Below are 27,363 nucleotides of genomic sequence, written 5' to 3' on the forward strand. Positions count from 1 at the left end.
TATGTGGATGAATCTTCTACTCGACAAGGTAGTGGAGTAGGGATTATGCTTATATCATTTAGAGAAGATCGAACACAACTATTTTTCAGATTAAATTATAGAGCCACCAATAATAAGGTTGAATATGAAGCATTGATAGCATGCTTGCAGGCTACTAAGCATGTGGGAGCTACTCGTGTGGTGATTCATTCTGATTCCTAATTGGCAGCACAACAATTAACAAGAAATTTTGGAATTAGCAATGAACGACTCAAGTTATATGTAGAGACATTTGACAAATTAAAAGTTGAATTTCATGAAATATAAAGAAAATCCCTCGAGCAGATAATCAAGTAGCAGATGAATTAGCTAAATTAGTTTCGACAATTATACCTTGGGATTTAGATAAACCAGTAGAACAAACATTATTAATATCTTGTATTGAGCAACATGCCAATCTAGAATTCCAGAGTGATTGGAGAACACCTATCATTCTATTTTTACGGCAAAGAATTTTTCCTAATGATGCAGAACAAGCTAGGGTATTCAAGAAAAGGACCTAACTAGGGATCCCCACCCCGGTCTTAGGTCACTAACGTTTTGTTAGTTTGTCTCACTGTATGCAGGATCATGGAGGGATTCTTCCAAATCTTCAGAAGGTCATTTTCATGAAGGATCATCGATCGTCGGAGCTAATGTACCATCTCGCAGATTTCAAACAGGATCAACATGCATTAATAGTTAATTATTTATTATGAATCTATTTTAAATAAAATAGTACTCCTATATCGTAATTAAATTTTTACCATGTATATATTAAAACTAAATGAATGCCCCTACATTATAATTATTTTTTTTATCCGGTTACTATAATTAAACATAGACATTTATTACAACTAAAAAAAATACTTTGCTAAAATAAAAACAACACACCTACCCCCCCTCTCTCTATATATATTCCTTTTTCACTCTCCTCTTACACCCCTCGTCACTTACAGGAGTCTGCCCTCCTCATCTTTGCCCAAATCGCTTATGTCCTCGCCAATGACACCTCCTTCATTGGCTCTCACCTCCCCACCCTTCACACTCTCCTCCTCGTCACCCTCTCCACCCTTCCTCTCCATATGTCCATGTTGTTACACTGTCTGTAGCTGCGAGTCAACCTTGTCACTTGCTTGGAGTCTACTGCTGATCATAACCGCCTAGCTGGCCTCCTCCCTCCCATGATGCAAACCCTTACCGAGTCTCTCAACTCTGGTAACGAAGCTATCGCTCAGGAGGCCCTCGAGCTTCTTGTCGAACTTGCAGGTGTAGAGTTACGGTTCTTTCGTCGTCAGATTGGCGATGTTGGAGCCATGATGTAGATTGTTGAGGTAGATGGACTCGAGGAGGGTACAGGACACTTGGCTATTGAGTTTATCATCAATAACACCGGATTCCGGCTGCAATCGCGTCGGATCGCGGTTGAAATCCAACAGCAATTGAGCTAGATCGCGACTGGAATCCATGCCACGATCCTCCAAGGGTTCACCTTCCCCCAGGCTATAGTTAAGGTGGGTTCAGGCAGCCGGAGGCTGTCTGTGGTAGGTAGGTAACCAGCGGTTGGCGAAGAGGGGCGGTGAGCATGGCGCAAGTAATTTTGGCGAGAAAAAAGAAAAAAATAAATAAAAGAGAAAAAAATTATATTTTTAAAAATAAAACAATTGATATGGATCCGACATGAGAGTAGTCCATAACAATCCGTAAAAAATTATCCGTAACATAACAATTCTCTTCATATATAATTAGATCTGTCAGATCGGTGGCGGGGCGAGTCAGTCCATAGCGGGACGGGTTTGGCGGGTCAACCCATGGACCCATCAATTTTTTTAAAAAAATTTTAAAAATATTTCATATCTTCAACATTTGACAATATTTTATTTTGGAAAGATTTCATCAATCAAATATATCCATAAATATGTATTTTAAATATAAATGAACACAAATAATTGTGGGATGAAAAATATTATTTTTATTTTAAAATTATAACAAAAGATAATTAATTGACGTAAAACATAGTTTACACGTGTTCTCAATCTGCATGCCAACCTAAGCCCGTCGCGGGTAGATCCATGCGGATTGCGGGCTTAGACGGGTCGGTTCACGATGACCTTGAGTTGATAAATTTCTAATTCAATCCGTTTAAATTATTTAACGAGACGGACCAATTCGACGGGTCAAATCTAATCATTAAAAATATTTTAAAATTTTTGTTGTTCAAAATTGATACAACGATCCGGGCGGATTTCCGTGACTTAAAAATATTGACCGTCCCAACCTTCGAGAATAGTTGGTTCAAAGTTCATCCCGGAGTAGCGTTCGCATCGGTCACGTCACGTTAAAGCGAACACCCGATTGAACACCTCCACGTTCTTTGACCGATGGCGACCTAAAAATTTGTCTACGAGGTCAAAAATTTTGGTGTGAAATAGCAAGGCATTCGTCGGTGCGCTCGACTTGTCGGAAGCAGCGCTACGCAAGACCCACCCACCGGAAAACCACGGACTTGACGCAGTGTTGAGGAGGTGCCATCGAGCGCAAAGTTTGCTGCTTGTCGACCGGGGTTTTCAGGGATCGGAGCTTAATATCAGAGAGATCCGTGGGGAGAAATTCAGGTAACCTTCGGGGTTCGGCGCAAGTGACTAATTTAGGGGGCAGTGATTAACTTGAGCTGCGGCCGCACATACACGGAGAAATCTCGTTTTTTTTAGCGATCTCATTCGTAGCTTGAAATAGATATGAATTTGGTGTTCCGTGTAGGATTGGCACCTCATTTGTGAATTGGGGAGTTCTGCAAGGAGTATTGGTTTGAAGAAACTGAACTGCGACGAAATAGACGATTGGGGAGTTCGGGGAGTTCGCATTCAGCAAAGACATCGACTTGAGCTTGTTTGTTATGATAGAGAATGACACCTAAGAGTTTATTGTTGCGAGTTGATGAGGCGATTAAGGCTATTGGATTAGGATATGACATAACGTCAGATATTCGTTTGAAGCACTGCAAGGACTCATCAAATTTAAGTTTGATTGAGCTTGACGATACTGAGATTCACGATGTCGTTCTTCCTGGTGGCTTGACTATTTCAGGTGTTCCTAAATCCATAAAATGTGACAAAGGAGAGAGGATACGATTCAAGTCAGACGTTCTGTCATTTCAACAGGTACTTCTGTTGAGTTTATCTTTTGGGTAAATCATTCTATCCAGTGTCCAGATCGTAAGCTTAAACTCGTTTATGCTAATTTAGAGTTCAAGATCTCTGGTTAGTTGGTTGATGCGCTTTGAGCTTACAAAGTTTTACTATTTTACCTGAGATTTTAACTTTGCAACTAGTTCATCCTTCTACTATTAGCATTAGCTATTCAACAACTATATCCTTCCCAAAAAAGTATATACTGTTTTCATGTAGCTGTTGCTTTTTTTTTTTTTTTTTTTAATTTTTTTTTTATCTAATGCTGATTTGGAAGCCTGATTTGCTGATTCTAAGTGCTTGTTTACTGGGTGGTTTCTATTGGCAGGGAGAGGAGAGCTCCTACTTCAAGGAGTTCTCTCTTGTTTACCCCACTCAATACAGAATAAAAATTCTTTTTCATGGAGTGATTTTTTCTTGAAATTATGTCCACCCAGAATCGTGCACAAGACACTAAAGTAGTGGAAAAAGGACAAAATACCATGTTCACCCTTCATATCTAGTACCGGATTCCCAGTGCGGTGAGACTGTGGTTCATCATCAACTTGTAGGCGCCTTACAAACACTATTAAGGTGGATAAAAGGATGCGCAACCAATGTGTACCAAATGATGAAGTCACACTAAGTGGAGAGGGGTGAGCAGGTCATTGGCTAGGAACGTTGGGTTGTCAACATGCACATTAAATGATGCAGCTGTAGTAGATAGAGGTGAAGTGAGCTGCCAATGTCAAGCAACATTGGGAGCAAGTTGGGTCTTTGACATTACGCAAAGCTATGAGAAAGGTAGGCTGCAAGGTAACCTCAGACAGTGTCGACGTTGGCCTGAGCTGGGAGAGAAGCAGGCTACTAAAGTAACCTCGGGGGTCATTGATGTTAAGCAGAGTTGACATTAGGGTGATTGTGAATTCGACGAGTGTAACCTTGCCCCTCCTATTTCCTCTCCTCCTTGTCAGCAAAGGCAAGGTAAACATGTTGAATGGATTCCTTCCCTTTCTCTTCTTTTTCCCTCTCCTCTCCACCATGTGGGGTAAACAAAGTCTAAGAGTTTGCATTCCAAGTGTGATTCCCAAATAAGTTTTAAGTACCGATCATATAAATGAACAAATTAAGAGAAAGAAGTTGATTTAACCTACAACAAAATAGAGGAAAATAGGTTTGCTGAAAAGGTAATTGGCATTTTTGGAATTTACTTTTATTAGAAATAAATAATATGATGTATTCTCTTATGAATTAGCTACTAGTATCATAAAAATGATAGTAAGAATAATTTGTTTTTATTCTATCCTTGAATAATCAATTCAGCCTAGTAGCTATATATATGTTCGTTTTTGTGATGATATAATATAATACAATAATTTTCCTTCTCAACTTGGTATTACAATATCTCCTTAGCGGAGGCTATGAGTTTGATATAATGGCATTACTTCTCTTCTCTTAACCCCATAAAAGGTATAACATTCTCTCCTAGTCTCCTCTGACTCAATCATTTTGTCATGCTATCTATTTTTTCTCGCTTCTATCTATCTTACCCAAATCTTATAAGTAAGATGGATAGCTATGAAATTCATGTTGGTGTTTCTAAATATATTGATTTGGAATATTAATGAAAATCATTGTTTGAAATCTTGTAGCATTCTAGGTGGCATGATTGAAATATATTATTATAATAAATTATTGAAACTCAAAACTATTTGACACACATCGTCTTTTGTACTACTGTGTCAATCATATCAATGAGTATTTTGTTATATCAACATTTGTCACCCCTTGCCATTGTACTACACAATTCAAGATTAGATGAATTAAGATAATATTTTTTTTAGCTTGTTCATAAAAGAAAACGTCAAAACTATACTTTCTAGATGGAACTCAAAGTGTGAACTTAAGTATATGTATTTGCCTTATCATCTTTCTCCTTTTATGCCAAGCGACATGATCGAAATATATTATTATGATAAATTATCGAAACTCAATACGTATTTGGCACACATTGTCTTTTGTGCCAATGTGTCAATCGTATCAATGAGTATTATGTTATGTCAACATTTGTCACCCCTTGCCATCATAGATTAGATGAATTAAGATAATATGTTTTGTTTGTAGCTTGTTCATAAAAGATAATGTTAAAACTATACTATTCTAGATGGGACTTAAAGTGTGAACTAAAGTATGTATTTGCCTTATCATCTTTGTCCTTTTTTCTTCCATCTCTAACTTGTGACTAAGACCATATATTGGAACATCGACACCAAAACAATATCGTTTTAGTCAAGGACCAAAACTTTGACATGATTCAAGTTTTAAACCTTGATAAAGATATAACAACGATAATAATAATAACCAAACCTTATTCTACAAAGTGGGGTCCGTTATATAGAGATCCTCCTACGCCAATGAGTTCTATCTCCTACGATATCATCATTTATATTTAAATAAATTTTATCCTTTTGTTAACCAATTTTTTTAGTCTTCCTCGTTTAATATGCGGATTTATCATAGTTTTACATATGTCCTTATCATCTTAAATGTGTCTCTTAGAATTTTCCCTCAATAGGCACAACTCTAGCTTTCTCTTGAATATTCTTACTTTGTATTTTGTTCATCCTCGTATACTCACACAACCACTTTAACATCCTTATCTCTGTGACTCTCATCTTCTACCCATGTGTTAGAGTAATAGCCTAACATTCAGCTCATCTAATGGTTATTTTGTCGATATTCCCTTTAAGTTTTAGAGGTACCTTATGATAGAAAAGAACATCTAATGTTTTTTTTTTCCATTTCAACCATTTTGTTTGTATTCTATATTAGACATCTCTCTCCCTTTTGTAAAAATGATTCTTAGATATGTCCAATGAGTTTATCCATAATTAATGTAAAAAGATAAATAATTAGAGTTGATCCTGTTGGTGAGCGGAGGCCGGCAAGAGGGGGGTGAATTGCTGCAAACAAAAATTAACTATACCCTCCTCGGATTTCAACTCAGAAAAGCAATAGTAATAAATTAAAAACAAGCAAGGAAATAGAAATTAAGTAGTAGACAGGATTTAACCTGGTTACAACCAAGGAGGTTGTTAATCCAGGGCAATAGAAAAAGCTCAGTAGAAAAATCTCCTTTGCTGAAGGCGGAGAAGCCTTTTACACTTTGGAAGCTTAGAACTATTGCTAGGAATGGCTACACAATGATTGCTTGAGTTGTTGTTTCTTTCCTAGCTCCAGGGGCCTTTATATAGGTCCTGGAAATCTTATCCCGAGAGTCCAAGGCGCCTCCAACTGGGTTCAAGGCGCCTCCAGCTCGGTCAGCGGATAAAACTTTATCCGCTGCGCAAACGGTCAATTTTGACTGTTGAAGGCGCCTTGAACAAGCCTTGAAGGCGCCTTCAAGTTGAAGGCGCCTTCAAGACTGTTGAAGGTGCCTTGAGCTGGATTTTCCAGCACAGCTCCTTTTTCCAGCTCCTTTGCGTGGGCTTCCGATGCTCCGTTCTTTTGGGTGATTCCGACCAACCGGAATAGAGCTCACCCGAACCCAATTCCCGACCTTCTCCTCGAGCAGCCTTCCGTCCCGGCTTAACGTCCCTCGAACGCTGCGCACGCTCTTCACGCCCACCGGAGTACTCTTCCGCAGCTCTCTCGTCCTTCGGACGCACCGATCCCGTTGGCTCCCTTCCCGTCCCGTCCTTCTCGCTAGCTGCGTCTTCCGCTCGACTTCCTGTGCTCCTAAGCTCCTGCACACTCAGACACAAAGCAGGACCTAACCAACTTGGTTGATCACATCAAAACACCACGGGGTCCAACAATCTCCCCCTTTTTGATGTGCATCAACCCAAGTTCAAGTTAGGGAAAAAATAGACATAAAAAGTAATTTTAAAGAAAAATTACTAAACTAAACAGTTAAGCATAACTTTTGCAATAAATAAAATTGCAACACATTTTTTTTTAAAAAAATAGGTAAAATTATAATTTTCCTAACTCCCCCTTAAACTTAACTCCCCTAAACTTGTACCTCTCTCTCCCCCTTTGATCACAGCAAAAATGGAGTACCGATAAGAGAATACTAAGCATAAAAAAAAATTTTCTAAGAAAAAATGAATTTTTAGAATTAAAAAAAAATATCTAAGTTAATCTTAATTTTTGAATGTTCCAAAAGAATTCTAAGTCAAATGAAGTTTCTAGAATTTCTCCAAAAAAAAAATTCTAACAACAAAAAAATTTTAAGTTAGAGTTAAAAAAAAAAATTCTAAGTAAAAGAAATTTTTGTTTCTTTTAAAAAAATGTTTGATAAACTTTCAAAGCATTATTTAATTCTTGTTTTTAATGCTTTTTCAGAAGGTTAATTAAACATTTTCTTTCAATATTTTAGCTTCCAGGTCGTGGCGAGGCACTAGGCCTTCTTGGTTATTGGAGCAACAACCATTTCCTTAGACAAAGCTTCCATAAAAAATTTTAATGTTTAATTTTCTCACTGTAAGCTTTTAACTAAAAGAGAAATCTAAACTATTAAAGATTTTGGAACCCAATAAAGGTTCCTTCCTACAGAATTAGTCAAAAACTTAGGGGGTATATAATTCTTAGGAATTTTCCTAAGTTGACCCTGATGCTTCCTTATATACCAGTTTAATTTTCCATAAATTTTAAGTTTTGATTTTGGAAAAACATTTATCTTTAAGCATGCATTTGATTTCAATTGTTCAATTTCCAATTTTAAATTTTCATTTTCTGATTTCAAATTTTCATTTTCTTTTTCTAATTTATTTAATTCTTTAGAAAGAGCTTTAATAAATTTAAAAGATTGAGTCGGGGTTAGATTGCATACCTTACTTACCTGATCTGGTGACGCTCCCCCTTCACTACTGTTCTCTTCTTCTGATGTTCCTCCCCCTTCATCGATGCTCATCTCGGTGCTTGAGTCTTCTTCCGGCTGATGGTTCGCCATTATCGCTAACCCCGAGAATTCTTCGATGTCTGACTCAGAGGATGACGAATCTAACCAGGTAGCCTTCAGGTTCTTGTGCTTGGAGGGTTCTGGTTTCTTGTATTTTGACTTTTCCCTTTCTTTCTCCTTTCTCTTTAACTTTGGGCAGTCATCTTTGATGTGTCCCTTTTCGTTGCAGTTGTAGCAACGAACTGTCCTCTTTTTTCGATGATGCCTCTGCGATTTAAATTTATTAGTACTGAAAAACTTATTGAAACGTTTTACCAGTAGTGCCGCTTCGGATTCGTCGAATGAGGCTTCGGAGTTAGAACCATTTACTTTTGCCTTTAATGCAATGTTCTGACTGACTTTTTCTACTCCAGTGGACTCTGCAACTCGAGATTCGTGAAGTTCAAAAGTCGAAAACAATTGTTCTAAATTACTTACCTCAAAGTCCTTAGAGATGTAGTAAGCATCTACTAAGGACGCCCATTCTGAAGTCCTCGGGAAGGCATTGAGCGCGTATCGGATGGAATCCTGGTTGGTTACTTCTTCTCCAAGGTTTGTTAGTTGCGTTATCAGCTCCTTGATTCTCGCTTGGAGTTGCGCTACCTTCTCACCGTTGTTCATCCGGAGGTTTGTTAGTTGTGTCCGGAGGATGTCGCGTCGCGCCAGCTTCGCTTCAGAGGTACATTCGTGAAACTCCAGGAATTTCTCCCAGAGATCTTTCGCTGAGTCGTAGCTTCCGATCCGACTTACCTCCTGTGGTGGCAGTACACTGAGTAGATGGAACTCAGCCTTTCCATTGGCAACGAAATCGGCTTGCTCCTTCTTGCTCCATGTGTTTTCTTCTTTATCTTTTGGCGCTGCAAAACCATATTTCATAGTAATTAAAATATCAAAGTCTGTTTTAAAGAATACCTCCATTTTTCGCTTCCATGTAGCGAAATCTCCGTCGAACTTCGGGGGATGAATGTTTGCTCCGGCCATCGTCTTGATCGTAGTGCTTCAGTTGGCGGTTAGTCCTTCTGAGGCGAATTGTTGGTGCAGCGGAGGCCAGCAAGAGGGGGGGTGAATTGCTGCAAACAAAAATTAACTATACCCTCCTCGGATTTCAACTCAGAAAAGCAATAGTAATAAATTAAAAACAAGCAAGGAAATAGAAATTAAGTAGTAGACAGGATTTAACCTGGTTACAACCAAGGAGGTTGTTAATCCAGGGCAGTAGAAAAAGCTCAGTAGAAAAATCTCCTTTGCTGAAGGCGGAGAAGCCTTTTACACTTTAGAAGCTTAGAACTATTGCTAGGAATGACTACACAATGATTGCTTGAGTTGTTGTTTCTTTCCTAGCTCCAGGGGTCTTTATATAGGTCCTGGAAATCTTATCCCGAAAGTCCAAGGCGCCTCCAATTGGGTTCAAGGCGCCTCTAGCTTGGTCAGCGGATAAAACTTTATCCGCTGCGCAAACGGTCAACTTTGACTGTTGAAGGCCCCTTGAGCTGGATTTTCCAGCACAGCTCCTTTTTCCAGCTCCTTTGCATGGGCTTCCGATGCTTCGTTCTTTTGGGTGATTCCGGCCAACCGAAATAGGGCTCACCCGAATCCAATTTTCGGCCTTCTCCTCGAGCAGCCTTCCGTCCCGGCTTAACGACCCTCGAACGCCGCGTACACTCTTCACGCCCACCGGAGTACTCTTCCGCAACTCTCTCGTCCTTCGGACGCACTGAGCCTGTCGGCTCCCTTCCCGTGCCGTCCTTCTCGCTAGCTGCGTCTTCCGCTCGACTTCCTGTGCTTCTAACTCCTGCACACTCAGACACAGGGATCAAACACAAAGCAGGACCTAACCAACTTGGTTGATCACATCAAAACACCACGGGGTCCAACAGATCCTTGATGTAGAAACATTTAGGTTAATCTTCCTTGAGTGTTCACTCTTATCATTATATTCTCATACATAACATTAATTATTTGAATATATGTTACGCTAACACTTTTCTTTTCTAGAATTCGTCACATAATTTCTCTTAAGATTTTGTCATAACATTTTTATAGGTTGACTAATACCATATGTAAGTCTGGCTTCTTTTCCTGCTATGTTTCAATTAGTTGTTGATGAAGATATCATTTATAAATAATAAATGTGTGATCCAAATGGAGAGGAGCTTCTAGAAGTCTTGTGTAATCCTTATGTGCTTCATAGGCTAATTGTTTTTGAATTGTGATGCGGTTTGCTATATTATGAACAATAGTATTGAGCTATTAAGATCAAAATATTTAAATGGTTAATGAGAATGCTTAGTGGTGTGCGAAGTTATTAAAAAAGATGCAAGGAGAAAAATATTAATCTTAAAGAGCAAGTAGGTGTATCTCTAATATATAATAAAATGGAACAAAGAATATTTTGTGTAGTGAAATTGTAAGAAGTAGAGGGGAACCCCAAAAATTAGTTAATGAAACAAAAATTGATTTGATCCATTAAGTATTATGATATGCCCTTGCATAAAACTTAATGGAGGATAAGATTTATGTTTTTGTTTCACAGATAATTGAGGAGCACATGACTTGAGGGTGATGATCATGATCAAAATTAATATGAATTATTTGAAAAATATAAATAGCATATATATCATAAAATATATCTAGACAATCTTATTTTTTTCTATGAAAAATTGTCATAATTGATTTTTTTCTTTAAAAAAATTTGCACAAAGAATATAATAGTAGGAGGTTTTGAACTTGGGACCAATTGGTTAAATGATGATAACCTTAACCACTGCACTAAAACAATATATTGATATCTATGTTTAAAATAGGAATGTAAAAATAAAAAACCAGTTTTACTAGTTCCAATCTTTTTCCATTTTTCTTAGTTTTTTTTCCTAATGTTCAGGTTTGTGGGTTGAATCATATGGAATTGACATTTGGTTCAATTGGGTGAATTGATTGATTGATTTTGTCCACTTTTTAGAAACAATAAAAGGAGCAAACCATTTTGGGCAAATGATATGCTTTATGTCATCATGTATGTCTGTTGATGACTTAATGTATTGACTCCTTGCTATATTGAATATAGGCAATCATTGCTAACCATGCAGACTTTGTAAGTTTCGTGTTGATTTTTTTTTTCACATCTTTCAAACTTTCTTCATGGTATTTCTTTTTCTCGCATCTTGTGCTTGAGTGTGTTCAACTTCATAAAACTAGTCTGTTGCTCCATTTTTTATTCCCTCCTTTGCGCTTGTAAACAATTTGTATACGGACTTCTTTCACTCCCTCTTTATACTTTCTCCATTGGGAACTTACTTGATTTCAAGTTGGACCCTTTGTGGTTGAGTGATGCAATGCCAAGAAATCCTATTTACTGAAGTATTCCTATAGAAGAAAATCAATGTTCAGTCTCAAATAGTTGAGTAACAAATTGTTATTATTGTTCTATCCTCAATTATTGTTTCCTGTTCAAGAAACCCTTTAAACTATCTATTATATTGACACTTGTTATGTGACTTTGTTTTCCTCATATCCTCTTGTGGATCATGGTTCATTTACTTAATCAAGGTGAAAATGAACCATAAAGCCAACCATGTGTGAATTTGATGTTGGGCTTTGATACTATATGAAGTATGATATGAATGATACAAATATAATGTCTTTGAGTACCTGTCATACCATGTGGTTGGTGCACTAGGTGGATTGAGACTCTTAGGATTTGGCACCTGTGTTGCTCTGTTAGTTCAGGCTCTACATCTGGTTGTGCATGGTATATATGTGATTCGTACAAATGGAGCACATCGTGCATGTTAACCTTTGTTGGTGTGGGCCATTCCATCAAAGAAAAGGGCCCAATCTCATATTTGATGGTTTGTGTGGCAACAACTTTGCTTCGTAGACAAACTTAGCAAGAATGGTTAGGAGCAGTAAAGGGATGCAATTCGCTAAGCTGGGGCAGATTGTCCCCTTCTCGTGGAAACTTGAGAAAGAAAGAGTTTTGCTATTGGTCTACCCTTTCTTACTTTGAATCAATTCTCATTTTGAATGAGGCGAATCAAGAATGAAATGCAGAAATATGGGAAGGGGGAGTGGTTTTTATTTAATTTACAGTAAGGGATGCTTACCCTACTTAAGTACCCTTAGGCATTTGTAGCACCTAGAAGCTTGAAGATGAGCTCCAAGGGACACTCTCATTATCCATACCTTCTTTGCACCTAAAACAGTTAGGAAAACATATAGATTTATTCATATGGCGCTTAACAATATGCATGGTAAAAGTGGGACAAAAATGTGTGCAAAATCGTTCTTAAAAAAAAGCATTCAGTATTTGCAATGCAACACCAAATTGAATACTCAAATCTCATAGAACGTCAAAATAAAATTGATAAAGCAAACAAGGACAACTATCTCACGTAGAGAAAGATGATCTCACATCGAGAATTAAACGGAAATTTATTAATTGAAAAAGTGTTCTAATAGATGAGATCATAACCTCTTTTATAAATTGACAATAATACTCATGCTTCATAAGAATAATGACTCGGTGTATTCTAATAAAATCCTAATTAATTTTTGATAAAAATAAAAAGAGCATCCCTAATTATTCATATCTATAAAAGACCATCCCAAATGTTTTGTCAACCTCGACCCACTCAAGACTTCAATGGGCACTTGCATACTTGACACATTATTAGTATAATATAGGTCTAACTTTAATCTTTGCCAACCTTATCAAATCACTATTGCACCAACAAATCTTGTTTTTTTTTGATGTTTAGTCATCCATTCAAAGTCAAGACAAAAACTTAAAAGTACAAATATTCAAACTTCTTAAGTAGAAGAATTTAAAGTGAAAAAATTAGAAGATGCCAAAAAAAAAATCTTTAACTTTGGACTCCTTAAATCTTTCCTCCTTTGTCACACATATATATATAATTCTTAACTCCCCCTAAGGAAAAATTCCTACAAAATACAAATTTTTGAAAATTAATAAGAAAAACTATGAAATTCTTGGCATTCGATTGATTAGGAGTTGACTTGCTCCAATATCACTCGAATGGGACCGGCAACTAAAAAAATCCTTGTAGCCAACTTAGAAAATTCATTAAAAAATATCTGTAAGTTAAAAATTTCTAAAATTGTGAATACATTTGTTTAGTCATTCTCTATTAGAGAACTTTATTTTAGTAACAATATACTTTAGTTTGCATAATTGATATTTTTGTCAAAATGAAACATAAAAATAAACAAACAAAATGTATTTATCATTTTAGATGGCATGCATTTATAATTAACACCATGCAAAAACTAAACTTAATATACATCAAATTAATGCACTATCAGTATCCATGTTTAATATGTCAATATCCATGTAAGCATTATCCACTACATAAAATACGAGTCAAGGTCACAAAGTCAAAATATACACTACTTTAGGGCACCCCTAATTTAATCTTGTGATGGGGGTTGCTATCCTAAGTTCCACCTCTTCATCATATTGTAGATCTCGTCCAGTTTCAACTAGACACTCTAAAGATCTAGTCTTTCCTCAGATATGTGTCCGTCAGTCAAACATAATGAGTTGTGGTTGTCGTGCTATCTGGTCTGCCTCCTCTTCCTCCTCCTTGCGGTTAGTCATCTCCCTGGCTTCCATATGACCTCCCTATCTCTGGTTGTCATCCTTGCCAAAGAGACTTGGGGAACTCCAATCTGATTAGTGATTATAATGTGGAGATAGAGGTTGTAGGATGCTCTAGGTAATGCCTATATACCACAAGATGAAGTGATGATATGCCCATAAGGCATATATACTTTTCCCTTAATGAAACTTGAATAATAGATGACGGACCTAAAAGGTGTAATGTAATATCTAGGTCCATCCCGTGCTCTAAAGCATAAATCATTAAGAGGTGAGACAACCTCTCTTTGGCTAGAACTTTAGCAGTGAGAGTTATAGAATGCGTTATTTGATGCAGAAAGTTTAGAAGAAAAGACATAAGTGCCAGGGGCCTTATGACCATGGAAATAATGGTTGTATAAAGAGTTGAAAGTGTTATCATCAAAGGGCTCAGAGAATGACTCATCAATATCAGGAAAACAGACAAATGACCAATCAAATTCCTTGCATTCCATGAATTCTAAAGTCTATGCATCTTACTATCAGCTTTGTTGCATGTTGTAGAAATATTTGCACAAATAGATTGATAGTCTCGAGTATTGTAGACTATCTTTTGCAACTGATATCATACAACGATATCAATGATATGATGACAAAATTTGATAAAGAGTACGATGTTCAAGTATTGAGTACTGATTAATTTAAAGACCTTATCTTGGAATCTCTTTCAAGGATCCTTGGAAGGGAATCTTGAGTTTGTGTCTTGTATTAGTTATATGAGATGAACCTTCATGACTCTTCCAACTTGACACATGAAAGAATTCAAGCACAAAACCAAGAAAATTAGGATTAGTGTCCAGTTGAGAAGAAAAATAATTGATTTTTTTTTTTGAGTTAGATTGTGCATTATCTAGGCTATATATGATTCATATTTGAGTTTAGGCTCCGATAAGAAATCGAGTGTGGGAAGGTTGGTTTAGGGTTTAGAGCTCGAGAGATTGGAGAATATGGTAGAGGGGCCAACTTCGAAACCTAGGTTGTTTAATGCGCAACTCATAATTTTTTGAGCGACACTTGTTTTAATTATTGTGCAGTCGACTAATAAGGTCCAATCAAGTGATTACTTTAAGTAGTTGACCTTTAAAGGATAAAAGGATTAATTCGAGAATCAGTCAACTAAACTAATGTTTCAATTGGTTGACTGATTGATTTTATTTTGTTTATTGTTAGTGAACAAAAGCTTAGGCCAATAGATTTTTTTTAATGCTTGTATCTTCCATCTGTTTTAAAAGACTTAAATAGGTTTGATCATCATAGAAATATGCGATCATGAATAAATATTAATATAAATCCATCCACTTAATATGCCGTCAATTAGGATAGAATTATCCTATCTTAATGACACACCCAAAATACTCTTTAAGAGTAAGATAAAACATCTTTTGAAACCCAATACTGGTTGGGTCCAATTGGATTTATTAAATATACTTTGGGTATCCATTTGCTATATGTTTCTTATTTTTTGTTAGAGTTCTAGAAATAATAGAAGTGTGAGCATTTTTAACTGTTTCATATCTAGTCCAGTCTTATTATAATTTAGCCTTTGACTATTTATGACCATACTAAGAAATTTTTACCTTTTTCTAAAGATATTAATTCTTTTAGTTGAGATATACGGTCTTCATTTTTAGTTTAAGTTCCTTGAATCCTAGATTTATGTGATGAACAATTCATTGATTTTATTATTTTTCTATGCTATGTATTTCTATTTTTAGATCTAAGCAATGAGTTAGAAACGGCTTACATAAAGCAATGACGGTCGGAGATGGAGATGACAAAGGGAATCCCCTTTCGTCTCTTCTCTTCAGTAGATGGAGATGGTCTCTGAAGATGGAGATGGATCGGAGGGTGGAACGGAATGAAGGAGATGATAGAGGGAATCCCCTTTCGTCTCTCCTCTTGAGGTGTGCAGTGGAGAGGATGGGGAAGAAGCTTGCCCTAGATCTGGAATTGGTTGCTCCTCCAAGTGAATTTTTTCCCTTTTATTCGAGCCGCGTCATGCCAGGGCCGTGCTAGGAAGCATGACCAGATTGTGCTTAACCCTGGGGGAAGGCTCTAATCGAGTTTCGGGGAGCAAAAGAGTGGGACGCGACAGACTAATGTGCTCCGAGCTCCTCTTTTGACCCCAGTTGACACTCTCTTTTGATTCCCTACAAAACAAAGTTCAAAATTTAAGAAATAATGCCCTAAATGTAGAGAAATTGAAATGAAGCTCTAAATTAACCCTTGCACGTAAAATACAATATGGATCAACATTTAAGCATACGTGAGGATTAAAACGTCAAGTAGAAGAGCTAAAATAATGTGTCAAAATGGTTGTTATCAATTCTCCATCAGTATTCTCCAACAATGCTAGTTGGCCTTTCCATGTAGGTAAGTTTTTCTTGTCTTTAGATGATTTTGATGATGAGGAATCATCCCACGCGGCCTTGAGTGTTTTTTTTTCTTTCCTTTCTCCTCTTGGTGGTTGAGTTTTGGGTTTTCGCTTTTGTAGTGTCCCTTCCTATTACACTCAAAACACATATGAGCCTTCTCGCTTGATGAGCTGCCTTCTTTGGATCTTTAAACATTATTTTTAACATCCCTCTTGCTTATGTATTTGCTCTTTTGCATCACCTTTCTTGCAAAATGAGCCATCTCGCTTGATGAGTCTTCATCACCGTCATGTTCGGTGGATGAATCTGACTTTTGCTCATTCTTTTTACCTTTAATCAAAATAATAGCTTTCTTTTGGGCTTCCTCAACGTTAGCCTATTCATGTAATTTCATTTCATAGACAAATCTATCTAATTTAATGATTGATAGATCCTTCGATATATGCATCTACCATTGCTGATTCATAAGGTAGTTCTAGGAAAATATTTTAGTGCATAGCTGATGAGATCCTTGTTCTTAATGTGTTCATCCATTGTGTGTAGCCCATTGACTATCTTTTTGAATCATTCATGCATGTGACTGACCCCTTAATCAACGAAACAAGGTAGATTCGTGGATATGGATTGCTCAGGCCAATCAAACCTATATAATAAATTGTAATTAGTCCAAATTAATCAATTATTTCTCGATATCACCATGCAACCTTTCACTAATTTCTTACCCTTAATTGGCTAATACTGTGGTGAACAACAACACTTGCTGCAATGAACAATAACAATAACACAACACATTGTGTGTGATGAACAACAACAGTATTTGTTGCTATGTGTACATCAGAAGGAGATAGAGGAGGGGAAGAAAAGAATCGAGAAAGAAAAAAATAGCTGGATGGAGGTGCAACGATGATAAGGAAAAAAAATAGCATCACAAATGCAGGGGTTGCAAGAAGTAGGAAGAGAGTAAGGAAAAGGAAAATGACCCACTTAGAGGTGGATGGAAGAAGCCAACACCTGTCGGTGGTTGTTTACGGGAAAAAGAGGAAGAAGAAGAGTTGTTGTATTGGTTAGAAGGAGAGGAAAAAAAAGCTGTTGGTGCTAGACTTGTGCTAGAAGAAGAAGGGGAGAAGGAGAAGAACAAAGGGGAGGAGAGATTGGCGCGTGGAAGAAGAGAAAAATATTGGCAAGTGGAATAAGAGCCACGTGCTTGAGGAGAAAATCATGAGAGGAAAGAGGAGAGAGACAACCTAATTTCTTAAAAAATTTCTATTTCGTTTTAAATTGACTAAATCAGTTTATTCCATTTAAAATTTAGTCTGGCCATAAATTGGCCAAATTAAACCCATATTGACCCCGATTTGAACCCACACAACTCTAATTTCCGCGTTTATCAGATATCAGAACTTACTTCAAATTGATTCCTGAATTCCATTTTTAATGATTTGATTTATTTTGGCAATTCAAAATTTTAGAAAAAAAATATTTGTTAATAGAGAATGCGGCATCCAAGTTAATACAAAATATTGCTTTGTGTATAAACGGGTGGGGGTGATGAATAGAGGAATAAAAAAATTGGATTAAAATATGAGCATCAAACTTGGGATGAAAAGAACATAGTGAGTATAGTCGTGAAAGAAGATGTGATTAATGCAGCAGAAAGATAAATATGAGCACAACAAAAATAGTAAAGATAAAAATTGTAAAAAATTAAGTAGACAATTATTTTAGGTGGTTCAACAATCCCATGCACTCCTACTCCACGGCGTATATACCTTTCACAAATTCACTCATTTTATCCTTCACAGAAATCTTATAGTGGTGGAGGAACCTTTACAAAAAGCCATTTACAATAAAAATAAGCAGTAGAAAAAGAGTGAGAATGTTAAGCGCAAAATTGAACAAAAATGAATAAAATAATGAACAACAAAATTTAAAAGTGAAGGCAACAACATTCTTCCACTTTTCTCTTAAGAGTTAGTGTTTTCTAATAGCAACGATATTTTTTTAGGATTAAAATTTAAAAATCTTTGCTAAATTGCAAAATATTAAAGCAAATCTTATTTTAGGGAGTTGCATGAAATAATTGCCTTGTTGATTGGGTATTGTGGTTATGAGAGGCGGTGTGATTGAGTCCCTAAGGAGGTGCCAACAATGAGGGGCTGGAGTATTCTAATGCTTTTAAAGTAAGAAGACAATGATAGAGGTGGAGGACCAAGCTTCTGCTATGATGATGGTAGTAGTGGTGGAGGGTGAGGTGAGTTTGTTGGGAGGATGGATGGAGGAGATTGTAGTTACCATGACTGTTGTGGGTGCCATAACAAGCATGCAAGAACTCAATCCTACCCTACAAATGGTAGTGACTAGTGAGATGGATGAGGTGGAGCGTTAAGCAGAAAAACCAACATAGGTGTGACAATATGTTGGAGGAGCAACAAGCATTGCGACAGGTGGCTATGGATCTACTTCATTTTTAAAATTTTTTTATTAATAGATAATTTACTTTTCCTTTATCAGTTGCTGATTTCTTTGAGTTGAATATCTTTTTTGACAAATCTCTCTCTCTCTCTCTCTCTCTCTCTCTCTGTGTGTTTAATGGATGGAATCCGTTGCTAAAATTAATTAACTAAAAATTCAAGGAGTAATCTTTTTCATGCAATGAGATTGGCTTGTGATGTTGACTAGGTGACCTTTTGTCGATGTCAATTCAAGAAGCGTCTTTGAAAGGTTGGTTTGATTTAGTTGATTTAGGTGCTCATATCTAGTTCATTGAATGGTGAAGGGGTCAATGATGTATGGAGATGAGAAGAGGGTGTAGAAACCCTATCAAAGGAGAGTAGTTGGAGTTGTGGATGAGAAGAGGGTCAACGATATACATAGTGAACAAAGAAGTAACTAATAGCAAAACTGAACCACAAACCATTAGAATTTGATATCAATCGGTGCAATACCAAATTAACTCACGAAGACATTGGGACAAAATTGATAAAACAATCAAGGATAACTATCTCATATAGAGAATAAAAGGAAAAACTTATTAACTGAAAAACTATTTTAATCTCATTCTTCATAAAATAATGACTTAGTTTATTGGAAAGAAAATTTTGATTGTCTTTTTTTCTAAAAGGTTAAACAACTTTTATACTCTTAACTATTTTTTTAGAAAAATAACAAATAATAACTTTAAATAGAATTTGGATATTCAGATTGAAACAAATTATATATGTAACTCGCATACTATTAAGTTGAAAGAAATTTTGACTAAGAACATGAAACTAGTCCCATTTTCTTTTTCAATTATTAAATTTTAGCTGCTTAAAACCTGTAATTTCATAGTGATAAAATTCTTAAAAGGGGCAACCTAGTGCATGAAGCTCATGCTAATGTGGGGTTCCGGACTACATTGGGTCAATTGTACACAGTTGGCATTACAAGAGGTTGTTTTCGTGACTCGAACCCATGACTACAAATTGACACGACAACAACTTTGCCTTTGCGCCAAGGCTTCCCTTCACAATGATAAAATTCTCAAACAACTAAAAGTACCACATCAAGAAAATCAAATATAAGTTGATTAGCAACAATTATTAATTGAAAATTTTACATTGCCTTCCAATTCTCGTCTGTTTGCAACTTGATAAAAATCAGTTTTGATATCTTTTTGAGGCCTAGGACTTATGGAAAGCTGGCCAGGCTTGCAGAAATCACAAGTTGATAGATTATACACAATTTGATAGGGTAAACATGAATATCAAATCATAAAAAAGTGAATATTACAATTTTTGAAGGAAATAGTTGACAATATGTGATTTTTATGAGAGAAATAGTATGGTTGCTTGAATAATGGAGATTATGTCTGCGAGAATGTATAAAATAAATTCATGCTGCGATGTTGGTCTACATGTTTCATACTTTATGTTTATACGAGTTGACACCAATCCAATACCTTTTTAGATTATTACTGAAATCAAGATGTGGAACCTTGATCTTACTGAGGATATTGTTTATATGAGTTGTCACCATTTCAGTACCATTTGGGATTAGTACCAAAACCAAGATGTGGAGCCTTGATCTAAGGATATTTTTGTACATCTTTACTGTTTGTATCCAGTTTTCATATGAAACACATTCTGGTTGTGTTAGCTGAAGATGCATTTTGATTAACTTTAGCCTTCTTTGGTTATCTCTTACTTTTCTGTTGAATTTTCTGCAGATGTCTGAGCAATTCAACCAGGAACTATCATTATCTGGTAAAATACCATCTGGTCTCTTCAACAATATGTTTGACTTTACTGGTTGTTGGCAGAAAGATGCAGCAAATACAAAAACATTGGCATTTGATGGATGGTTTATTACCCTATATGCTTTTGCATTATCAAAATCTCAGATTGTACTTCTTGATCATGTTAAGCATGAAGTTCCATCAACATGGGACCCTGCTGCTTTGGCAAGGTTAGACGTGTTCAGTTGCATATAAATATCCAAAGGAAAACAAATCTTTATTTTTCTTTTAGATACAATTTTCAGGCACATGTTCTTTTGACACAAATCTAACTAATTGTTCTATTAGATCACCCTCCAGTAGTTATGCACTTAAAATTAACTTATCAACATCCCTTCATGAGTATTGTTAGTTTTTGTTTTGAAATAACTCATTCACCTGGACACAACTTAGAATTTTCTCCTGGGTCATAGTTCCAATTTCAAGGCAAGTATTGATTTTAATATTTCAATCCACTGAGTTGCTAATATCAAATGAAAATAGCAGAAAGCTTAAACTTGATTTTCATTATCTTTCTTAGGAGATATGACATCCTTTTTCTTTTCTTGAAGGTTTATTGAAAGATTTGGCACTCATATTGTAATTGGTGTTAAGATGGGAGGAAAGGATGTAATCTATATTCGACAACAACATTCATCCAACCTTCAACATTTTGAAGTTCAAAAGATGTTGAAAGATTTGGCAGATATGAGATTTCAAGAGACTTCAAGAGAATATGACATGTCTTCTAAAGAAACCTATGGGAAAGTTAAGGTGTTCATCTCACTTCTTGATATACTCTTTTTTATGTTCTAATTATTGAAAACACATAACTAAGGTTGGTCAACTATTTTAACTTAAGTACCATCCTTTGATAATTCAAGGAAATCCTTTATAGAGCAATATGTAATAATGAAAAACATGCATTTCAGTAGCTTCATGAACTTTTAGAATTAAGAATTGCACTAGAACATCTGCTTATTCATAGCTTTTCTACTATCTAGTCTCTAGGTCCCTGATCTTACATTGACTGTAAATTTGTAACTAGAATTGGAAATAATTATATAAAGTATACATCCTTTTAAACAAAATCTTAATAGAATACCAAATTCTTCCTCTTAGATTGTTATCAAAATTAGTGTACTAAGATTCAACCATAATAAATTTAACCTTTAAAGAGATACGAGCATAAATGAAATACTTAACAAAATTAAACAAAACACAAATTGACCTTGGAGGCATGCATCATAATGTTGCACTAGCTACGAAGAGTCTCTAAAAGTATAGCCGATTTCTTCTCCATTTTGCATGATTGTAAATGAAGCTTCATTTGATCAACACACTTGTTTGTCCAAAGAAATAAATCACAAAATTTTGGGAAGCATATGAGAGAGAGGAAGGATTTTTTTTCTTTTTTTTTTAAAACAATCAAAATTTCCTTTCCACCATGATATCAAATGAAGATAATAGCATGGAGATAAATAGGACCAAAAGTTAACGTTGGTGATTCATCAAATTGGATGTTAACTTCTCAATCTTAACTTCAATTAAGGCTTTTAATTATTCAATGACGTGGATAATTCATGAATATGATTTCATCCAACGTTAAATCATATTTCTATATTTATATTTAATTTTAATTAAAATATTGGTAACAGTCTAAGATGGAGATCGAGTCGTATCAAGTCCTTGGATGCTATAAAGTATTGTTGTTCCGATTATAGCCACCAGACATGGTAGATGTTTCTGAGTTTAGCTAGTTTGTTGCCCCAACAAAAGCAGATAAATGTCAGCTTGTTTGTTGTAAGTGAATCACTGATCTCAACAAAAGAGAATTAAGAAAAATAAGAAAACATTTGGCTATAAGGATCATGATTAGTCTTTGTTTGCTGCTGTTGATGTAAAATAACTTGATCAGCTGATTGGATCTTCTGCACTAGAAATGTAGGAAGTCTTGTTTTATTGGGCTGGAAGCAAAAGAATGTGCAACTAGGGCAGTCATCCTTATGCTAACCATTGGATTGGATGGATGTTTTGGATGGCTGCTGCAGTTGTGCCACATTGGAGTACTCAAGGAATTTTTAAGTTGCAACCAAGAGCATCCAGACGACATGTTATTGCTTAGATTGACTAGATACTGCCACATGAAATCTTAGATTTGTCTATGGAGGGCTCTGATATAAAGTTGACGTGCTGGAAGCATGGGATCGAGTCCATGGTTTTCTAAAGGAGGATTGTTGTGCTGATTCTATGCCTACTAAACGTAGTAGATACTTTGAAGCAAGGTTGAGAATACCGTTCCGTGCCGCCCGGCACGGACGGTTTTTACCGTTCCGCCGGGCGGCCGAAACCGGCACGGGAGCACCTCCCGTCTCGGCGCCGCCGGAGGATTCCGGCGACCCTTCCGGCGCCGCCGGACGCCTCCCGCGGGATCGCCCGCGATGATCGCGGGCGATCTCGCGTACGCCCTTTTTTTTTTTTCTTTTTCTTTTTTTTAATAATTATTTATTTTATTTAATTAATTTAAACAATTCCTAAGAGGAGTTGTGATATTCTGAAGAGGCTTTTACAAACCTAATTAAATTATCCTAATAAAATATATAAAAAATATATTTAAAATTAAAATAAATTAAATAAATTTTATTAATTAATATTCTGAAAAAATAATGTTTTAAATTTTATTTAAAAATTAAAAAAAATATAATAATTCTTATTTATATTCTAATATATTTTTTATTATTTTAAATTTCATTTAATTTTTAAAAAAAATTCTAAAAAAATTTAAAAAATTCTAAATTTTTTTAAAATTCTAATAAATTATATTTATATTCTGATTTTTTTTATTTTTTAAAATTTTTTATTATTTAAAATATATATTATTTAATTATTAATTAATTAAATGAATAAATAGTTATTTTATTTATTTAATAATAATAATATTATTATTATTATTGTTATTATTATTATAGATACTTTCATTTTAATTTGAATTATTGTTATATCAATTCTATTTAAATAAATTTATTTTTAATTATTTTTTCTAATAATATTAAATTATTCAATAATTGAGAACTTATAATAAATCAATATACAACTTATTTTTATATATACCATAAACATATTTATCTTATAATTACTATAGATAAATAAAAAATACCGAAACTGAATCGGCACGGCACGATACGATACCGAAACCGTATCGTTCCGGTCTGAGACCGAAACCTCGGCACGGGTCGAAATTTTAAACCTTGCTTTGAAGTTTGATAACTTTTCTTCATTGTAATTGCACATAGATGTGAAATTGTTTGTGTTTAAGCATAGTTAGCCAAATTGGTCCCATATGGCTTGAGTTGGTTCATTATTAGTAATGGTTGATTTGATTTTGTCCAAGAAAGTAAACTTCACTAAGACTGAGGAATTTTTTTTTTAAAAAAACAAGAGATTTAAAAGAAACTAACTAGAAATGTGTTAGATTATGTTAGAAAATTGAGAATAAAAATAGATGAAATCGAATCCATTGAAGTTTGGTTAAATTGAGAATGAAAATGGATGAAATCGAGCTAAAAATTGAGAAAATTAAGATGAATAACCTTCCCTTTAATAGAACTTGCATAGGTAGGGGAGAGAGTCTTCATCACCTTAAATTGCTTAGCTTTGCAAGAAGGGACCTCCTATAAACTCAATCAACCACCATCATGATGAAAAAGGGGAAAACAGTAGTTCAAATGCATTGACGATACAAGGTACTTTCAAATCGGGATCTCCTTCGCATCGCGCTCAGCACATTCCCAGTAACTCCTTATTGGACTTTAATGATGAACGTGCACTACCTTGCAAGGAATCTCGATGTAAGTACTAAGCACTATTGATGAATTATTTTCGGAAATGGAGTTCCATGTCTCTAGGAACCCTGGGGTTAAATAGGAAGGAGCCTACAAGTCAAGGCACCTCTCACTTATTGGGAAAAGGCAAGAGAAGAAGAAGTTGTCATTCTTAAACACCAAAAAAATTCACTATGTTGGAGGATGATTATGAAGAGGCTTGCATGGCAAGAAGAAAATTTAAGAATAAAATGAATTTGAGCAAGAACTATTTACAGAAGTACTAAAGTAAGAAAAGGAAAAGAGGACAAAGGAAAAGATTTAATTGCAAAAGGAGGGCTAATGTGAGGAACTAATGCCCCAAGATAAAGAAAGGAAAAGTGGCACCACCTGAAAAACTAAGAGGAAGTTGTTGAAGGCCACTTGGGAAGAAGTGGCACCACTCGAAAGGACCAAGTAGATGCCCTTAAAGGCCATTTGGGACAATTCATCCTCTTCATCATCCGAAGAAGAAGTGGTAGTTAAGCATAGGGCAAGCTAGAATTTAATGGCAATTGACAATGGAGTGTCTTCATCCTCATTTAAAGAATAGAAGAAGAGGCCAAGTCTAGAGGAGCAAAAGGATATATCTTGGATGGCTTGGTGATTGAGGTAATTCCTCTTTTAAAAATGAATTAGTAGAATTTATTAATTCTTTGAATTTTAATAAGTAGATAAATGTGAAAGTAAGAACAAGAAGTTCAAAAAGGAAATTTCTATTGTTGATGATAGGCTTAGTTCATTAATCATGCAATGAGCGATTAAGAAATTAGAAGTAGAAAATGAAACTTTAAGGAATCAAGTTGGTACCTTGAGGTTAGTTTGGAAAAGTTTACTACATGTATAACTCCTTGAACGTGATCATAGGGAGCTAACATGTGAACTTTAGTAAAATGATTTAGGGTACAAAGCAACAAAGAGAGAAAAGGTTTATTGGTGCCTTGTTGCTAAGGGACAATCCAAGACTAAGACAATTAATAAGGAATGGGTACCAATATTTTGCGGAACCTGATTGTGCCTAACTTATATTAGGTGCCTAAGTCCCTAATCACTTATGGGAGTGTCTTATTGAATACAATGGTGGATTTCACTCAAAATCTATGTAAAATAGTTTACTTGATACATGGTGGAGTAGTATTACCTGATCACATAACAATTAGGAATACCTCTTTTTTACATCTCACACAAACTTAGGATGAACTTGATTTTTGGAAATTTCATTTTTGATAATACTATTTTGATAACCTTGGTTTACTGCTGTTTTAGACTTGGATTTCGAAACAAGGCTCTAAGAGTTGATACATAATTAAAGCTTTTGGAGCATTTTCATATGTGTATCACAATTTAAAAATGTTTTTTCATAAAAAAAATATTTTTCCATGATAGATATACATTAATAAACTTCATTGCAAAATTTCATAATTTTCAAAGGTTTATAGATTATTTTAATGAATTTTGGATTTTAGCATTGTTGTGTAATCATTGTGTTAGATAAACAATCGATTGGGGCTTAGATTTAGTTGACTTTGCTTGTGTTTAAAGTTTCAGTAATAAACATTTAGTTGAATTTGATCAAGTGTATCATTTGTATTCCATTTAGATCTGAGATTTGAGATTTGGGCTAGGAATACCACTTAACGATCAAATTATGAGTTTTTGGTCTATTAGTACAATCTTTTTTATGCATGGCAAAGGGGGAGAAGGGTGAATAGTTTAAGTTAGATTTTTTAAAAGTCATTCTCCTCTAGCGTTTTGCAAAATTCCTATCCTCTAGCGTTTGCAAAATTCCAAGCTCAAGGCGGAGTTTAGGTGTAAGGGAAACTTTAGTTAAGTCCCTAAATTTCATGCGTTTTACCTAACTTTTAACATATTATCAAACATTCAAAGGAGAGATTGTCAGCGCAATCAAGTTCTAAGTGATCGGGATCAATCATAGGTTTTAATGGTTTGTGCAAATAGTTTAAGTTAGGATCATTTTTGTATTTGATATGTGCATGAAGTTGTATAGGACTTAGATTGAGATACACATGGAAACTTGCGTGACCAAGGGAGTTAATGATACATCTATTGTTGTGAGAAATCTTGATGTCATCTAATTTACTCCCCTGCTTGTTATTACATGTGTATTTTTTATTGGATTTTTTTTGTTTATCATGTGCATCACATTAGATAGATTTATAAATTGCTACTTAAGTTGATTATTCGGGAAACAACCTCTTGTAAAAGCAAGGTAATGCTACGTACAATGGATCATTCCCCGGGATCCCGCATGGCGGGAGCTTCGTGCACCGGGCTACTCTTTTTACTTATGATGATTATTCAAGTCGTGCTATCTTTGGTGTTAATATGTTGATATTAGTCTTGTATTTTAGATATCACACGTGTTTTTTTTAATAGATGCACCTCCGGTTAGAACATCATAAATGGATAGGTCTCTTGCGAATGTAGATTATATAGCATCTTTTTAATTCCAATGAGGCTTTTTGCCGATAAGGATGATCTCTGACCATATAATAGTGTATATTGGTCTTCTCACCTTGATTGTGCATTTTGGTTTGCTGACGAGTATGATGTCTTGAATGGGTTTTCTTTTGTCGTTATTCACATGTTGAAGTGCAATCACCACTCTCTATCACACAATGAGATTGCAAGAGTTTGTGCTCATTGAATGCATCTGAACATGTTCATCGATTGGTATACATTAATGTGAAATTGTTTCTTGTAGTTAGTAGTTATTTATTTTGTAGATCATTGCATGGTATATTTATTTATTTATTTATTCCCTTATATTCATTGTATTGCTTAACCTACTTTATTTTCCCTATTCACTTGCCACTCTAAGACCACAAGCGGAAGCTAATTTTTTTTTAAAAAATTATGTCTAGATAGATAGGATATGCCTATTCATAGGTGGTGGCTTTGAGAACACTTCCCAGCATTTTACAAAGATTTTTAGGCATTATATTTCTGCTATTTTTTATTTCCTATCTTAGCACTAATAATTCTTTTTTATATTCTAGTTGTGCATGTTATTGTTTTTCTCACAAGTTTTATCTAATAATGACAGTTGGATTTTCTCGTAGTTCTTTT

General features: G+C 35.3%; 1 protein-coding gene across 1 annotated transcript in view; it reads left to right on the forward strand.

Moving 5' to 3' along the window:
• Positions 1-2,328: 2,328 nt before the first annotated feature.
• The window catches only part of LOC121969945 (MACPF domain-containing protein At4g24290-like), a 73,350-nt gene continuing 48,315 nt past the window's right edge, over positions 2,329-27,363 (forward strand). The window contains exons 1-4 of the mRNA XM_042520279.1: positions 2,329-2,633; positions 2,779-3,179; positions 20,366-20,604; positions 20,986-21,187. Of these exons, the coding sequence (XP_042376213.1) occupies positions 2,925-3,179; positions 20,366-20,604; positions 20,986-21,187 (696 nt within the window). The 5' untranslated portion in view covers positions 2,329-2,633; positions 2,779-2,924. The remainder of the gene's footprint in view (positions 2,634-2,778; positions 3,180-20,365; positions 20,605-20,985; positions 21,188-27,363) is intronic.

This window comes from Zingiber officinale, chromosome 4A, assembly GCF_018446385.1.
Source record: "Zingiber officinale cultivar Zhangliang chromosome 4A, Zo_v1.1, whole genome shotgun sequence".
NCBI classification, from domain to species: domain Eukaryota; kingdom Viridiplantae; phylum Streptophyta; class Magnoliopsida; order Zingiberales; family Zingiberaceae; genus Zingiber; species Zingiber officinale.